We start from the raw sequence: 18,314 nt of genomic DNA on the forward strand, positions 1-18,314 counted from the left end.
GCCCTTGCGTCGAAGGTGTCCCTCTGTCTGCATCCCAGCTATGCCCACCTTCTGCTCACCCCAGTCCTGGACCTCTGCTCTCAGCTAGCCTGGCCTCTGGGCCTCAGTGCACATTGCAGGCACCAGGGGGGACCTCTGAAGTCAGCCCCACACCTCGTAGGGTGTGTAGAGCCGAGGGAGGGGCTTCTGCACACAGCCTCAGAGGAGGGTCCCCACTGCCCGAGAGCAGGAATTCCAGGGAGAAGGGGCCAGCACCTGCTCCTCCTGTCCATCCCAGCCTCCCCAGCTGGCCCTTGGCCCTGGGGTATAGTCAGCTCAGCCAGTAAAAAGAAAGGGTCTCGAGAAGATGTGCTGGGAGGCCAGAGAAAGGGTAAAACTGAGGATGCAAAGAGAGAGACACCCTCACCTGCAGGAGTCAGACCCATCGCGGAGGTAACAATGCTGGGCCTCAGGCTGGCTCTGCCTGGCACAGCCCTGGGGCCCTATAGCACCTCGGCTCAGCCCCACTCCTTCCCACCCCAGACCCTCTCGAGGTCAGCAAGGACAGAGGACAGAGCCGTAGGCATCTCTGGGACACATGAGCACCTCAGACCTGTGCCTCCCTCTGCTGCAGCCCTGGCCACCGCCAGCCATGCACCCGAGCAGGGGCAGGGGCACTGGATGCACTCGGCCCACCCTCCTCACATGAATCTGCTCCCCCTGTTCCCTTCCACTTGTGCAAAGCCCTGGAGACACCTCCACCTGTGGACTCATAGTCTGCTTCCTCCCTAGTCTTTTTGGGCCGTCCATGCTGACACGTGGGCTTGCTCCCTGCTCCTCAGGGCTGCCCTGGGCTCTCCCACCTCCCAGACACCGGCTCTCCCCACTCACCCGAAGGGGCTAACCCTCAGACCTGAGCTCTAGTTTTCTCACTGACCACGTGGGTCTTGGGATGACTGTTTAACCTTGGCCTACAGATGCATCCTTTCCCTCCTCTGTGAAAGTGAGACATATACTTCCTACATCCCCCGTCCCCCTCACTCATTCATTCACTGATGAGCCACTTGGCACCAGGACTGTGCTACATGCTGAGATGCACACTCATGGGGAGGGATTATCAAACCCATTCACAGAAAAGGAAACTGAGGTCCAGAGAGGTCTGTTGACTTGCTGGAGGCTGTGATTTCCCTGTCGAGGGCTTGCTCAGGCCGACTGTTGTCCACCCCTCCCCCTGTGCTTCCTGTCCCCACACCAGGCCCTGTGCCAGGAGCAGGGCAGACAAGAAGCCACCGCACAGGGGGCTCACAGGGTCCTCTTGGGGAGTCAATGGGTAACGTGGGGGAGAGTGCTGGATCTGCATTCATTCCCTTCCCTCCAGGGACTTACTCCTCCTACTCTGTCACAGCCACACTCCCAGCGGCTCCCATCCCTCCCGGGCTGTCCCGTCTCAGTGCCGCCAGGGTCCTGCCCACTCTGCGTGGAGATCCGCATCCACTAGACCCCGCCTGAAACTTCCCCGTGTTCCTCTCTCAACACCCCCCAGCCCACATGCCTCTCACAAAGAAACAATTGACACTCAGGTGCCTCTTTGGGGAAGCATGAAGCCAGCTCTTTGTCACCCAGGTCCCTGCCAGCTCATTACGCCTCCTGTCATTAGCATATTACATACACGAGGTAAACAAAACACACTCGCATCTCAGACTCGCAGCGCACACCGTCAGTCACTCCGAGCACGCGTACTGGCCTGTGCTATGCAGGAAACACGGAGAGGGTCTCTGTCCCTGCGAGTATGTATAGGGGCAGGTTAGAAAACCAAGGGACATGAGCAGGTCCTACGAAGGGAAGTAGAAGACACCAGACAGTATAAAGGCCAAAGCCATTTTTCACACTGCAGGGAATTTTAGGCATCACATCACAACTATTACTACTGACAATGACAGCAAGAGTGATACCCGCCCCATGAATCGCACCCCAGTTGCTCTGCTGGTCACCCATGACCCCAGCAGGTAAGTGTTATTATCCCCATTTCCAGGTTCTGGGCAAGGCGACATAAACTACCCCAGGGCTCCCAGAACAAAGCAGGGGCTCCTCCAGAACCAGACCCACCTCCCTCCCAGGTCCCAGCCCTCTCCCAGACCCCAGAGCCCCTGTGGATGAGGACAACCAGGCCACAGGGGGTTGCATAGCTTTCCCAGCGTCACCAGCTGGCTGGTAACAGAAACCTCAAGGTCCCAGGTTCCCGTTGTCTAGGGATGGGGAAAATGGTCTGTCTGGAGTGGTCAGGAGGGAAGTTAAATAGGTAGACAGGGGGAATATGGAGTTCTGGTCACGACACAGAAAAAGAATGTCAAGAAGGGAGGGAGGGAAGGAAGGGGAGGGGGGAGTGGAAAGGAAATAGAGAGGAAGGGAGAGAAGGGCAGGAGAGGAAAGGGAAAAAGGAAAAGAAGAACAGAAAGTGAGAAAGCAAAAGAGAGATGTTGAAGAACGAGGTTTGGCGCGGACGATGCACTTACCGGCCCCAGACTCACCCTGCTTTGTCTTTGCACACTCAGGGCTTTTTCCCAGCACATCCTTCCCTAAGGCCACTCTGGGTTGGGGGTACACTCAGGAGTTCCTCCACAGAGAGCTCCCCCAGGCAGAGCTGAATAACCTCCTCCACGAGGCAGCAGCGACCAGGGATCGGGACAGGGGCTCTCGGCAGGCAGCCCTGCCCCGGCTCACGTGCCGGCTCTACCATGGACCTGGCCGCCAGACCTTGGGCCAGTCTTTAATCTTCGAGTGCCTCAGTCTCCTCGCCTGTAAAATGGGGATGATAATAGTACTATTTTATAGACTTACATTAAACGAGTCTACACATGTAAAGCATTTAGAACAATGCCCAAAATCTAACCAAAAATCAGTGAGTGTTTGCTGCTATCATTTGTGCCACTAATAAGAGGCCTTGCACAAACTTTAGCTTGGTAGGTGTGTTTGTGGCACACTCACCCCCTAACCTTGCAAATATGTTTATCTAGGGTCTCTTTTAAAGCAGGGGGTATGTCTTTCATGACAAAGCGTGGGCCATCCATAAACGGTACGAAATGAATGAATGGATAAATGAAGGGAGCATCTTGTCACTCCATCCACAAGTGACAGCACCTCCGATCCCAGTCACGCGGTTTGTTGGGTCTTGTGTACTAGTCATCTGATTAGTTGGCTCGGTTTGTTTCTCGGTGGGCTGTGTGGGCATGTGGGTGGGTCTGCGGGTGGAGAAGCAGCAGAGCTGAGTGCTGGGCCCTGTCCCACTCCCAACAGCCTCCTCCCTATTTGCCGTCCCCTCTCCCCAACCTCGGGCACTCCTGTGCATCGGCAATGAATGAAGGATGACTCAGAGTGACTCTAGCCCTTCCCTGGATCAGGGCCATCTGACTCTAAAGCAAAAGCCAGAGCCCCTACCCCTCTGAGAAATGTGAATGACACCTCCACTGGGGCTCCGGATTTGAGAGATCAGCTCACGGAGGCCAGCATCCCGGTCACGTTTGCTGACTCCTTCTTTGCCGCAGCACTCAGGTTAAATATTACTAAATGCCTGTGATTGAACCTATCGAGTTGAGTTGGGTGAAACCCAAAGCCCAGCGAGAAGCATGGCTTAAACAGCGAGATCGTGAGACAAAGACACCCTCCATCGAGAGCTGGACTGTGGCCTGCCAGGACTGTGTGAGATTGTTTTTCTGCTTTTAAAAAGAAAATCACATTTTCCAAACATTGATCCTGTAATATGGGACTCCTGGCTATTGGTCTTTTCAAAATAGCCTGTCTTGGATGCTGAGGTTGGAGTTTCTTGCTTGGTGTGCTTCTATTTTTTTTTAATTTTTTTTTTTCTTGTTGTTGTTCTTAAAGTGGATTAGGGCCTGTTAGGAAGGAGCCAGAGGAGAGAGGCGAGATTAATTCACCAGGCAGGTCCTGAGTGCCCCGTGTGCCCAGCCCTCATGGTCCCTTTCTGCTTCTGGTCAGCTCAACCCGGTTTCTCATGAGACCCCGTCCTGGGCTTGGCAGGGGGTTCTGGAGAACCAGCCCTGTGAGCTGCAGTCTAGTGAGGGGACATGATCCCATGGATCAGAACAGCAGAAACCTGTTCAACCAAGCACTGGTTTGAGTGCATCAGACACAAACGTGGAAGGGCCAGGAAGCCAGGGAGGGTGACACTGAGGATCTGCAACTTGAAGGGGTCAAAAGGGTAGGAGGTTCTCCTAGAGGACTCAGGAGCAGGGAAGGCATCGCTGAAGGGGGAGGAGAATGAGCAAAGGCCCTGTGGTGATATGGAGATACATGGCTGAGCAGTGTGACCCCCAGGGAGGGTCTGTCCTAAGAAGCCACAGAGGGATCCGTAAGTCCACTGCCTTGCTGGTGTGATCCATTCTCCTTTCATGGGGGAAAAGAGCCAGAGAGGTCAATCCCCACCCCTATCCTCCACCTTCCCCCCAACACAAGGACATCGTGAGGCCAGAGAGCTGTCCCTGCCTGTCAGGGAGAGTTTCAGGCCTGAGGATAGAGGTGGGGGCTTCAGGAGCAGCCCAAGGAGAGATTCCCCTGAGCTTCCCTCTGCACGGGGAAGGGGCTCCTCCTGGGGCAAATGACCCCCTCCTCAATTTAACCAGCCCCAGCAAGAGAAATTCTGTGCCACTCCACAAGTATTTACTGAGCTCTCTCTGCGGGTATGAGACCCACACACGACCCAGCAAATGACGCCAGCCACTGGAGGCTCAGATGGGGGACACCATGCGATCCCTGTACGCTGAGGGGCTCGGTGTGCCAGAGCCCCATGGTCAGCTAGTGAGGCTCTGAAGTTCAGACCAGACAGGCGAAGAGGAGAGGGAACCCCAGGCGCAGGTGGGGAGAAGCAAGGCGCAGGCTTGGAAGCCGGCTGAGATGAAGGCGCCTGTTTCCCTCCCCACACCAGTTAAGATGTGCCTAGCTTTCGTCAGGGGCCCGGCCTGTTGCCCATCTCACTCGGGTTAGCGGTGGGTCCGGTCTTGTCACGGAGGCCTCTGAGAGCCCCTTCCACTGTGGGGTGCGGTGGGCAGGTGTGTCGTTGCCACTGAGTGGGGCCTGGCTTCTCACCTTGTCCTAAGAGAATTCAAAACAGGAAGACCTAAACTCCCAGCTAGGTTAGTTAGAAAGGAACACACTTCAGTTACTAGGCTCTAGCAAAGAATTTGGCACTCAGGTGAGTAGCAAATGCCCTGGATGCATTTAAAATCCAAACTCAGTGCTTGGCTAGAGTGCTCTGCAGGGAAGCCCACACATGCCCACATTTGAGAGGGCACCTATGATAGAAGGTCAGGCGCCATCTCAACCGACTCTACTGGGGTCCCTGCAGGAAGAAAACGAGGTCATCCCTGAACCCCTTACCCCAAGGGAAGGCCATGGAGTAGGGGGCGGAGAGGGAGGACCTTTCCCATCCAGGCACCCCAGTGCCTCCCTGAGGGCAGCCTGTCCTCACGCTGTCCTCCGACACTGCCCAGGGCCCCTGGAGGAGGCAACAGGAACCGAGCCCAGAACCAGCCATGAGGAGACCTCAGGTCTCAGCTCTCCCACCATGGCCACGTCACAGAGCCTGGCTCAGTCTCAAGCTTCTGAGCTGTCAGATGCTGGTGACACCCCCTTGCGAACTCCGAGGTGTAAGCACGGTGAGACCAGGGGCATGACTGCACTCTGGCAAGCTGAAGCCCTGCCAAGGAAGCACAAGAAAGGAAACAGGGAGACCAAGGGGAGCCACTGGCCAGAGAGGGGGCCCGTGCACAGCCCCGTGGCCACAGGAATGAAACCCGGCGAGTGTGGTCAGCTGAGCAGGTGTCACTTCTGCCGCAGTCTCGGCACTGGACAGGCTGCCTCCTGCCCTGGGCCCGTGCCCACTCCCTGAGCCTTGTGGAACCACTAGCCCTGGCCAGAGACTGAGGACCTCTTTGCTGAGAAAGGGGACAGGCCATCAGCATGTTATGCCCACTTTTTGTCCCTCTTCACAAAAAGTGCTATAAAGATGGAGCAGCCAACACCACGCATGCAATTCTCTGAGGTCTGCAGCTCCTCGTCCAGAGCCAGTTAGGGCCCTCCATCTGCGCCTGCGCCCTGTGCTCAGCAAGAAGAGAAAGAGAAAGCTGGTCCCAACCCCTGGGGGTCCCAGTCTCGGTGGGGGGAATCTGGACCTCCCCAGCCCTGAGCACATCTCTGTCTGGTGGATGCAAAGGGCGGACAGGGTTGAGAGAAGTGTGACACGGACTTAGAGTCCCAGTGAGGAGTTCACTTTCCCACGCCATACAATGGCGTTCACTTACCTCTGCGCAGACCCATCCATACTCTAGAACGGACCATGTTCTTCTCCCAAGTTTCTGACTTAAAGAGAGGAGACTCAGGAGGGCAGTGCTGAGCCTGAAAGAAGAATGCATGGCTGAGGGTGAGACTCCAGCACTAGGAGAGGCCCTGCAGACCCTGACTCATTGGCAGAGGGAACCACCCATCTTCCCCCTCCCCATCCTCTGCAGTCCCTCCTCCTCCCCCCAGGCTGCTTCTTCTGAGGAAGACGGATACATCCTGCCACCGGGGCCTGAGCAATGTGCTGACTTCCCCAACCTCATGCCCCACCTGGCCCATACCCGGTCCTCCCCACCTCTCCACACACAGACCCAGCCAGAGGCAGAGTGGAGTTCAGCAATCCATGCATTGTATGCCATCTGCCATGGGGAGACTGGGGGTAGCAACTCCTATAACAGAATATTTCCACTGGGGGCAAACACATACAAATGTAAGGTAGACAAAGACATGTACGATTCTAACTGCCAAATGAGAGGGATGATTGCCAAGGGCCATGAGAGATGTTGGGGCTGGTGTAGTCAGGGAAGGCTTCCTGCAGGAAGTAGCTCAGCCACTCCTAGAAGGACATGTGGGCTCTAGAGGAGGGAGGCATGGGGCCAGGCAGGAGAGGGAAGAGGGATGTCCTGGGGCTTGAGTTTACCCTGATGGGGGAGGAGAAACAAGAGGAAGCGAGAGTTCCACTCTGTGGGTGAGCAATCACTGTCCCATCCTGTGGAGAGGGGAGAGCTGCAGGAATTGTTGGAATACCAGCAGAGAGGACTCTTGGAGACAGGGAGGAAGGTCCAGGTAGCAAGGACTAGGGGGACTGGGAACAGCCAGGAAAAGCCCTAGGAAGATGGCAGGATGGCCAACCAGTGGCGGGGCACATAGAAGAGCGGAGAGTGGCACAGCCCCATGGGGTCTTTCCCCACCTGTTGCCCAGCCCTGTTGAACCCCAAGAACCCACCTCTAAGTTGTTCGCAGTTGAGATGGAGAATGAGGCTCACCCCTGAGGCAGGCTGTGGGCAGAGGTCAAGGGCGAGGCCACACAGAATCCACGGAAGCTGAGACCACAGTGGCCAAGGGAGGTGCTCAGGGATTCCCCAAGGAGTAGGATCCAAGAGGTGCATTGGGAAGGCTGTGTAGACACGGGCCCGGCAGTGGAGGTGGGAGGACATTCCCAGAGGAAGAGCAGCTCTGTAGCTGTCTCTCCCTGTTGTGGAGGAGGACTTCTGCTTCAGCAGGCACCAGGGAGGCCCCCCTGGCCCAGCCAGACCACGGGAGACAGAGGCTGGATGGGGGCACAGGCATGACCTCAGAACACCAGTAACCCTCTTTCCAGGGAAGCTGGGGGTTTCCCTCCCTCCTTTCTCCTCTATGCGTCCCAGAGATGCTGCCTGAACTTCTCTGTAGTGCCCACATGTGTTTTAAATCCTCTAGGTGAGGCTCAGGTGCAGCCCCAGGTGAGAACCACTAAGGCAATGATGCTCTGAGGGTGTGATTTCAGGCACCACGGCAGGTGGACAGGTGGATATTTGGGGCATGGCCCCTTCTCTGCCCCGAGGTCTAGCTAGTGGGTCTCCTGCTCCCTTCCCTTTCCCCACCCCCCAGCTTTCTTCCACTTCCTCCAGGCCAGCCAAGTCCAGGGCCTGAAGGATCTGATGTTTTATTAAAGTCCAGATCTTCCTATTCTAGGGCCACCTTCCTCTGGCTAATTCTGTAATTCAATTAGTAGGAAGCTGAGGCCGGCTGGGGTGGGAGGAGGGCGTGCGGCGCATCGGGAGCCTTCCCTTCCGTGATGATTACACCCCAGGCTTCAGCCCTGTTCAGAGCTGGGCAGGAAATTGTACTTCCTTCACTTCACAATGACAAGGGCCTTTTATCCCCACACACGGGGGCTTTGTAAATTACTGCCATCTCCGTGCAATTAATTCTACTGTGCCGTGTTTTTCCCCCACGTGAGAGAGGGCACCGCCCACCTTATCAGGCCCAGCAGTGCCCCTTGCACCACGGTCTGCAGGCTGCCCCTGCTGGAGAGGGGCGTCTGCCCCCACCCCCCATGCCCTGGCCTCATAACACCCTCTGGGCACTCACCTCTCCAGGCCTTGCCCTCCTCCTCCCTTCCCTCCCTATTCTGCCCCCATCAAGCTTCCCAATCTCCCTTCGGTGCCCAATCTTGGGTCTCCTCCCTCCCCCACCCTCATAGGCCCTCTAGGTCTCCAGCCCACAGACACCTGAGCTGGAGCTCGGCCCATTTCGGCCTATAGCTACAGAAGCCTCTGTCTCCACCACCACCCACCAGGCTGACAGTCTGTGCAGAGACACAGGACACAGAACTGGTACATAGAAGGGACACATCAGTCCCAAGAATGGTACATGGGAAAAGGTGATGTGGCTACATTAGGAGACATGAGCATGGGCCCAAGTGTTGAGCACACACGGTAGAGTCCTGAGTGTCCCAGGAGAGGCAGGTCCGCCAGGGCCAGCTGCCTGCTGCTGCAGGGGGTTGGAGCGCAGGGATCAGCTGCTGAGGGCAGCACTGTCCTGTGACTTCTCACCCCATGGTTACGTTGCCTCTCTGCCCCGCCCCCCTCAGAGGATTGCCAGAGCCCGGCCCTGCTCTGCCAGGCTGCAGTTTGGTCCTGCTTCATCCCAGGGTTCAGGAAAGTGCTGACCCTTGAAGGCGGGAGATGGGGGGGATGAGCTGGTGCTGGGAGAAACATCTGAGTCAGGGACAGGAAAGGTGGCCTCGGGGGTAGGATCTAACTCACCCAAAGAGCCCCTGGGTCACTGGGGTGGCTCTTCACCTTAGGTCCCGCCATCAGGGTCAGCTGGGAGGGCCCTAGGAGAATAGGAGGGGGAGGAGGGGAGGTGTCTCATCCCCCAAGCACCAGCCCCTGGGTCTCAGGGCCAAAGAACCAGAGGGTTTAGAGCCTGCTGGGCGGAGAGCGCCTGCCCACCTCCCAGAGCTGCAGCAGCCAGCTCCCGTGCTCAGAGGGAGCTCTGGGCCAGAGGCATAGCCACCACCCACAAGGCTAACTGCTCTCACGAAGGGTTTGCCAGGAGGCTGATACCCAGTGATCTTTGTCTCCCCAAAACGGGCTGTGGGTCCTGCACCCTGTCGGGCTCACCCATTCTCACCCACTCCTTTTCCTTCCATCCTCCTCTTTTAGCAAAGATTTTTTTCTGTAAATTAAGCAAGTAATACACAGATACATTCTGGGTCTAAATGTGTCGAACAAAACAAAAAAAAGTGAAAGTCATGGGAGATACTCCCCTACTCTCCACCCCGTACTCCCTGTTTTCTGCTTGATGTGACTTCTAGACTCTGTCCCTTGCATGTGCACACAGCTATGAGGACATATGGAACGAGTTGGGTGTGTGTCCCTCGTAGACACATGGCGTCTATTATTGCACAACCTGCTTTTCCCATCTGACAATGTGGCTTTCCGAGTTGGTACATTGAGGATCATTTCATCTTTTTAACTGCTGTAGAGTATTCACAGCTTAAAAATAAAAACATTCCTGCTCTGAGGGACATTTAGGTGGTTTTCAATTTTTTGGCGATTTCAAAGAGCCGCAGTGGAGCGTTGTTTCTCCTCTGTAAGCACAAGTGTACACGTAGGATGGGGACTTCGGAGAGAATCGCTGGGTCTGAAGCTGGGGAGTTCTCTGTGCCACCAGCCCCAGCCCCAGGAAGGATGGGGCTCCCTTCCCAGACCTCCTTGAGCCTCCAAGTTCAGAGCCAGCCGGGCTAGCCTCTCCCACACTGTCCCGTGTGTTTATGCGGCTGCTCCCTGAGAGAATCCCATTTCCCACCTCGACTGTGAGTTCCCAAAGGGCCCCACAGGGACATCTCTGGGGACATCTCTGGGGACACCTCTGTACATCACAGGAGAGTGAGTCTGGCAGATTTGGTGGCTGCCAGGCTGAGGCTGACACGGCCCATCTCCCCACCTTCCAGCTGCACACCCGCACTCCCCCTCCTTAACCCTGTGAGGAGCAGGAATGAGTGACAGAAGTCAGAGCCAGCTGTTGCGAGTCAGGGTTCTGTGTGCCCCACCTCCACTCCCTCCAAGGAGAGACAAGTGAGTGTCGGACGGTTGAGGCTGGGTCACCCTCACTTCCCTGGCCCCCCAGGGCCCCACCTCAGCCTCCACTCCAGGCCCACCATCATCCACGGCACCCCGTGGTGGAAAACTCTCCTCCCAAAGCCCCCTCCCCAAAGCTGTCATTGTCCCAGGGAGTCAGTGTTAAGAACTGCTTAGCCGCATTTGCCTTTCCCCAAGAGCTTAAGTGAGACGACTAATCTCTCATGGTGGACTGTCAGATGGAAGAGACGGTTTGCAAAGGGCTGGGGTGGGATGGCCCCTGTCGACTTCTGTGTACAGCTGATCCCTCCTCACAGAGGTGCAGAGGTGGGGAAGGAAGGGGGCTCCACGCCTCCCTGACCTCCTGCTTCCCAAGAGTGAACTGATGCTCACACTGTGCTCTGCAGTGAGTCCATGCTGCAGAGGTTGTTAATACTCATGACAAGTAGGTCTCCCCACAAGCTTCAGAGGGCGATTGCTGTCCCTTTTTTACAGATGAGGAAACTGGGGTTCAGAGAGGCAAATCAGGAAGTGCCCCCTGGCTGGTGAGGGGCACTCCTGGGCAGAGCTGGGCATCGGCCTTTTCAGGGGATTGACTCAGAGCAAGTGTGCACCGTCAGGCTGAACAGGCTCGAGGAAGCTTTTGGCACAAGAGCCCTCCCAGCAGGGACCCGCCTATCAACCCTCTCAGTGTCCACAGGGCCTTGGTCAGCGCTCAGTAGCCTCTGAGCATTATTTCTGTGTCCCTCCGCCACCTACTGCCTCACCAAATTTGCGGAGGTGTTCAGGCATTCAGTGCTCTCAACCAAGATGCACAGAGCTCCACCCTGTGCAGGGCACTGAGAACCAAGCGGGAACAGAACAGAAGCAGGTTCCCGACCTCCTCTGAGCACGAGGAGACTGCCAATCACTGAGCACGTATGCATTGATATGTCAGGGGTAACAGGTGCCAAATGGAACGCGAGACAAGACAAGGGGTCAGAGAGTATGTTAGTGTTGGGGGGCTCTGATAAATAAGGTGGCCAAGAGAGGTGTCTCTGAGGTCACATTTGAGCAGAAACCTGGGGGAAGTGAAGGGGCAAGGCTGCGGATGGCAGGGGTGGGTGGGGGGCCATTCTGGGCAGAAGGGACGACCAATGCAAAGACCCTAAGGAAGAGTGTGTCTGGTGGGGCTGAGAAACCGAGAGGCCAGTGAGTGGGCAAACGGAAGACAAGAAGGAGGTAAATTCAGTGGGTGGAGATGGCAGGGGAGGCCACGCGGGGCTGGGGGCCCTGAAAGATTCTGGTTCACAATGGAGTTGTGAGCTCTCTCCAAAACTGTGGCAGAAGTTCCTGGAAGCTGGACAAAAGCAACAGATTCCTTTTCCTCTGGAATCCTTTCCTTGTTATCCTGGGCCACGGAAACAATATGGTCACTTCCTCCTCCTCCTTCTCCTCCTCTTCCTCCCCCCTCCCTCCCCACCAAGTCTGCCCCTGACCTTGTCCCAGGCTGGCTTGCCTGCATGCAGCTGAGGCAGTGGCCGCCTCCTGGCTGCAGGCAGAGGACAAGGCCAACGAGGGGACGAGGGGATGGGAGGAAAGACACCCCCGGGAGCGGCAGGCGGCAGCACACGGGACGACGTCACGGGGCCTCTGACCGCTATTCATTTCAGTTCCCGGGTGTCTCCATCAATAACCGTCTGCCAGTGACCAGGAGGGAGGAGGAGGGGGTGGGAGGAGGGGTGATCTGGGGTCTGGACAAGGGAGGGATGAGATGGAGTGGGAGAGAGACTCCTTGGCAGCTCCTCCCAGCCTGGGGCAGGAGCTGGAGCTGGGGAGGACAGAGTTTCTATCTCCCAGTCTTCTCTCCTGCTTCCTTCTTCCATCTCTGTGTCCCCTTCACAAATACATCCCCTTTCTGCCTCCTCTCTGGAGCCAGGAAGGAAGGTAGGCAGGACAGGTTTCTACGCTGGAAGAGGAGGAAGGGGGTTTGAATTGGGCACAAGAGGCATGGTGGAAGGGTTGGAAACTGCAGCGGACACCAGGAGCACTCTGTGCTGGGCAACAAGAGCAAACCTGGTGACAAAGGCTGGTGTAGGCTCCAGACTGGCAACACCAGCCTGCAGGCCTCATGAGAGGGTGGCCTGGGCCACCAGGCCTGACACAGAGCCTGGCACAGAGCAGGGACTCAGGAAATAAATGGCTGTGAGATCTACCCAATGGCTGGCTGCAGTGGTGAGCTGGGGATGGACTAGACCAGTCAAGGAGGGCTGCCTGGAGTAGGTAGAACTTGAGCAGATTCCTGCAAGGTGGACTGGGCCGGGAGAAGTGGAAATGGAAAGAGAAGGCAAAACCAGGTGAGCAGGCAACGAGAACAGAAGAATGAGAGTTGGAGGGGAGCACAGGTTGATGGGGGGCCTCGGATAAGATAACGGGAGAAAGAGAGAGGAACAGGGGAGGATGGCCCACCTTCTCTGGGGTGACTGTTCCCTAGGGGACTCAAGCCTGCTTTGGCCATAATGGGCTTTTCCACTTTCTCCATGGTTTCAAGCCTTGCAGGCCTCCCAAGCTACCCTCAACCACATGTGCAGGCAGAGGAAGAGGCCCCTGCCACTGGCAGCTTGAGGGAACCCCGATAAAGACTCCCTGATTGCTAAACACTCTCTGCCTTGTCACCGTGCCTTGTCACCGGGCAGGACTGACAAGTCACCCCTTCAGTATATTGCTCTGTACAATCTGGATTCCCCCCACATGGAGGTAAGGGTGTGGCCCTGGTAGAGTCGCTCAATGGGAGAGCTAGACTGAGCCCTCTCGGTTCACAGATGGGGAAACTGAGGCCAGACAGGGGATGCGATTTGCCAGGGACACCCAGGGAATTAAAGGCAGAGCAAGGGGTACCTCAGGCCCGGCGCTGTGCCTCAGTGGTCTGGGAACGCCCAAGAAGCCCTCTGATTTCGAGGGGTGTGAAGACCATCCCTCACTGCAGATGCCACAAGAGGGATGGCGGCAGGAAACACAAGGGACACATGACATCCCCACCTAGTTCATCGGGACAGCCTGGCCTGGGGTCCTCCTTATGGATGGAGCCTTCATTTGGAAGGTCTGGAGAGTCCCTCCATCATCCCTGATGGAGCAGCCGCCAGCACTCCTGGGGGGGGGGGGGCAGAACAGGGGCTCGTGGTCAAGTGTGGCCAGAGGTGCCGGGGGTGAGGGGTGGAAGCTGCCCCTTCTGGGAGGTGTAGGGGCTGGCGCTGACCCTGCCAGAAACAGCACCCTGAGGGAGAGGGCAGAGAGGCCTGAGGCGCCAGGGCGCAGGGACAAGGACAGACCCGTGGGGAGAGGGGGTGTGGTGGGGGGAAGATGCAGGGTGGGGAGACTCCGCGGAGGGAGCAAAATAGAAAAGCAAAGGGAGGGACGAGAGGTAGACAGACAGGAACACGGAGAGGCAGCGAAGCTCCGAGTGGAGTGCACAGGAGAGGAGAGGTGGGGAGAGGGACGAAGCGCAGGGAGGGGGCGGGCGCCTGGAGGGCGGGCGGCAGGGCGCGTCGGCGGGCCCGGGGCGCCCCACTGACCCTTGTCGGCGCTTGCTTCCCTCCCCAGGCTGCGCCTTCCTCACCTACTGCGAGCGTGAGTCAGCGCTGAAGGCCCAGAGCGCGCTGCACGAGCAGAAGACCCTGCCCGGGGTAAGTGGCACCCGCCGCCGCGCGAGCGACCGACGCGCCGACAGGGGGCGACTGCGGGAGGCCGGGGAGGCGGGGAGATGGCGGCGGGGGCCCGCCGCCCGCCTTCGCTCGGGAGCTCTCGCCCGCCCTGCGCGCTCCCCGCGGCCGCGAGGCGCCGGTGGGTGGAGGGCGCGTGGGCGCCCGGATCAGACCTCGCGCGGCCGCCTCGGTCCTCGGCCGTCCAAGCCCGACGGAAGCCGGGGCCGACTGGGCTGGGGACGGGGCGGATTGGGCCGGGGCCGGGGCGCGGCGTCTGCGCGGGCAGCCCGGGGCGGGGGCGCGGCATGTCCCGGGCCCGGGAGCCGAGCAGCCCCCGCCCGCCGCGCGTGCGGTGGAGTGCGCCCATCCCGTGCGCCCCGGCTGCTCCCGAGCCGGGCCCGGCTGGGAGGGGGCGCCTCCGGGCCCGAGCTCGGCGCCGCGAGTGAGATCACCACGGTTTATTTAAGGAGCCAGCCCTCGTCTTTGATAAACTATCGCGCCTCGGCCCTGGTTTATAGCTTCTGTGCGGGGGAGAAGAGAATTATTTATGGCCCCCCTAACTGGGTGTGATATCAGCCATGGCTATTATCGAGGCTAGTTCATCACCATAAAATAAGAAGTGTTCCTCGGGTCAAGGGTCTGCGCGGTCTCTCCTGTGGGTTCAGAGAGACGGGGCGGTGGGAGGGGGGGAGGTGGAGATATACTGCTGCTGAGTATCTAAAGATAAATGGAAAGATGTGTGTTTGTGGGCATAATTTAAAGAATTTATAAATATACAGTGTTTAAGTGTATACAATGGGCACTGCAGGGAAGCACGTGTGTTTTATATGTATGCACACCCATGCTCACACATGCATGTTTACATTCTTACCAAGCCAACCGTATGTAAACACACGTTTCCATTTCTGCCCCGCAGCGGGAAAGGTTAACCAGGTAGACGAGAGAAAATGCAACCCGGGGCGGGGGCAGCCTTCTTTTACATCAAAGATCTTTCTTTACCCGTTCAGGGGTGGGGAGTGCTGGATTGCACAGGGCCTTCCTTCCATTAAGACAGCCTTTGTATTGTATTTTGGTATTTGTGATTGCAAAGCACGGGGCTGAGTCATCTTAATAACATACCCGCAGATGCAAATATATGGAAATTGAGCACCGCACAGATTTTGTGTGAAGCCCAGCTCTGGCAGGGTGGCCATTCCCCAGTTGGTTTTTTAGTGGCGAGGCTACATGCACATATATTATAGTAATTACTTTCTGGGTGCCCTCTGTAAGATGGCAGAAATATGCTCCACATCGCCCCATGTTATGTGTGAAGCATAAAGCCATATTGTAAGATAATCAAAGGCTTCTGAGAAAGGTTTGTGCTGATTAATAAAGTGTTTATGGTACTTTGTTTTGGGGGAGATTGTGATAGATATTTTAGAGCCACCCAAATGGAATAGAAAATACCATTGTTATGGGAGGCCCTTCATCAGCTGGAGAGAGATTGCTGGGGAGTTTCATGATGGCTAAAAGCCGGAATCAGATGGGGAAACAGAAAGAGAGAAGGTGGGAGGGGGAGGCTTAGGATTTTGAAGGGGGAGAGAGGCTGGGAACTGCGAGAATTTCAGTAGCAAGTGTGGATTGTTCAGGATCTAACATTAACTTGTGGTTGTTTATTTTACATATAATAGAATAGCTAAATGATGGAGTGTATTAGTTCTTTAATAATTTATAGAAATACTTTGATGTTGCAGTAATTACATTAAAGGTCACATATCAAAGGTAATTTGGTTGAGCAGCTGTGATGGTTTCTCAGAAGCAATCAATATCACTGTCCGTGGTGCTGATTTCACCAAGGGGCCTGCCAGATTAAAGAAGGCTTATTACCAGGCAGAAAGGCCCAGGGGAAATCAGGAGCACATTGGAGCGACGCGACAGCCCCCCTTCCACCGATAATTAACACTGTTCCCCATAATCTGTGCTAATCCTTCATACTGGGAGATCCAGTGGCATTTTTCTGAAATCACAAAGACAAGTTGGGTAAGTTGGAGAGAAAAGGCAAAAAGAAACGTGAATATATGTTGGGAGAGGGGAGGAGTGAAGAGAGAGGCCAGCAACAGAACTGAAACATAGCCTAGAGTCGCCTTGCAGTGCCTGGAACACCGTCCTTTCTTCAAAGGCTTCACGGGGAGACTCATGGCCTCAAAAACCTCATCATACAATTCTCAGGGCAGGTACAGCCCACAGAGGGGAGGAAAAGGAAGAAAAGGTAGGATTGCAGCATGAAGTTCCCAGGGCACATCATCCCTGCGCAAACCCACATGCAGACAAATGAAAAACAAAATGACCAGATAAAATTATTCTTTAAAGTGGAGTCATTTTGATTCCAGAAAGCAGAACTGGTATTATTATTGTCCGTTGGTTTTCTCCTTCAAGATCAGAGGAAGTGTGCCACTAGCAAATGCAGGGACAGGACTGAGCAAACGCTCTCCCTCTTCCAAATAATAAGTGCTCCCACCAGCTGAGGCTGTGTTCATGGCTGCCTGTTTGATTGGGGGGCAGAGGGGGACCTCTTCGTGTCTGGGGTGACCATACTAGGTGCTCCAGTGAGCACACTCTATGTCTGACTAAGGAGAATGGAATTGAAAAAAAAGAACCTGGAAAACTGGTAACCTCAGCAATTTAGGCACTTTTCCAGACTTCAAAATCCATTAAAATCAATCCATTAAAATCAGCCCTCCACTTCTCACTGAGGAGAGAAAGGGGAGAAAAGATAGTACAGGCAGCCTGTTCTGTTTCCTAGCAAGTTACAGAGCTAGCATCCTGTTGCCAGCAAGAAAAATAATCCCATTGTTGTCGTATACACACTCACACGACCACCACCGCCCCCACCGTGAGCAACAACAACAAAATCACAGAGACAGAACCAGAGGCACCCTACGACATGTCTTTATTCAGGGAATGAAAAGGGGAGCCGACATTTCTCTTGGGATAAGTGGAATCTGAGAAACCAGACGATGACGGCTGTTCTTACATATCGGAGGTCAGTATCCCTGAGAATCCGCCCAGCCAAAGCCCCTCTGATGGCCGATGGAGTCACCCCTGGACCAGTGTCACAAATGGATTATTATTTTTGAGCTTGGCATGATTTCAGTAGAATGAGATTATTAAACAATGAAGCCTCATCGCCTTCGAGCACTGCCGTCTGCCAGAATCTAGGCAGAATGACTCCACTTTTTCTAAATTCTCGATCTCAATCTGTCCCCCTCATACTCTCAACCTCACTCTCTCCTGGCCCCCTTCCCCTCTCCAGTCCACCCCCTTCCATTCTTAGTGTTTGTTCCCTATCCACTGGGGACAGCCAACGCGGGGCAGCTTTCAGTCCATCTGCAGGTATTTCCTGAGTGTGTGCCAGGCACCGTGCTGGGGTTCCTGCAAGGCACAGAGATGAGGCAAACACATTCCCCTCCCCTCTTGGAGTTGCCCACCAAGGTGGGGACAGAAGCCACAAAAAGTATAGATAATCAACAATACAAGACAGCACATGTTATTATACAATGGGTAGTGTGGACAATTGCTCAATTATCACAACTACTATTTATTAAGCACTTACTATCTGACAGGCATGGTGCCAAGGACTTTTCCTCTGTTGCCTTGTTTTATCTTCCCAACCATGCTATGGGGAAGATGCCAGGATTACCCCCACAAGGCCACACAACTGACAAATGTCCGAGCCAGGACCTGCCCTGGGTCTGCTATTAATACCAAAGCCCAGGCTGCTCACCTCTGCTGGCACCACCTACAGAGTGCAGGAGTTGCTCCAAGTTTTCATTCAGGATATGGGCAGGGTGGGAACAGAGAGTTGGAAGTAAGACGGGTATGTGAGATGAGATCACTGGTCTGAGAAACATCCCAAAGTGGCGGCACGTGGGGTGGGCCAGGAGGCGAGAGTGGCCAGCCTGTCTGAGCAGGAGACTCACACTGGGCAGCAGAGGCCACTCTGAGGGTTCCCTGCAGCCTGAGTGTCCCCAGGAAGCCTCCTGGAAGAATTCTGTTCTTTAAAATAAGCCCTTTGATGCCTTTGGGACTTTGCAGGAATTGTCTTCCAGAAAGAGCCCATCTGTTTCCAAAGGTGGGGATGGAGAGTCTCAGGGGAGAGGCTTGGACTAGAGAAAACCAGGTGATGTGACAAGCAGTGGCCTGCACTGTGCTCGTTTGGAAGCAGAAGGGGCTCCTGAGAGCTGGGTCCAGTCAG

The 18,314-nt window shown here is 55.7% G+C and overlaps 1 protein-coding gene across 50 annotated transcripts in view; it reads left to right on the plus strand.

Annotated features, from left to right (window-relative positions):
• Nucleotides 1-18,314, plus strand: part of CELF4 (CUGBP Elav-like family member 4) — a 298,106-nt gene that overhangs the window by 63,355 nt on the left and 216,437 nt on the right. For 45 of the 50 annotated variants that reach the window (XR_011233579.1, XR_011233581.1, XR_011233580.1 and 42 more), the window contains one exon: nucleotides 13,980-14,062. Coding sequence is in view for 39 of the 50 variants with exons in the window: in XM_069468089.1 (XP_069324190.1) it covers nucleotides 13,980-14,062 (83 nt within the window). In the remaining 11 variants the exon portion in view is untranslated. Of the gene's footprint in view, nucleotides 1-13,798; nucleotides 13,863-13,979; nucleotides 14,063-18,314 lie in introns of those variants that run through there. The other 5 variants (XM_069468084.1, XM_069468085.1, XM_069468086.1 and 2 more) reach the window with 1 other exon arrangement.

The sequence above is a fragment of the Eulemur rufifrons genome, chromosome 5, assembly GCF_041146395.1.
Source record: "Eulemur rufifrons isolate Redbay chromosome 5, OSU_ERuf_1, whole genome shotgun sequence".
In the NCBI taxonomy this organism is placed as follows: domain Eukaryota; kingdom Metazoa; phylum Chordata; class Mammalia; order Primates; family Lemuridae; genus Eulemur; species Eulemur rufifrons.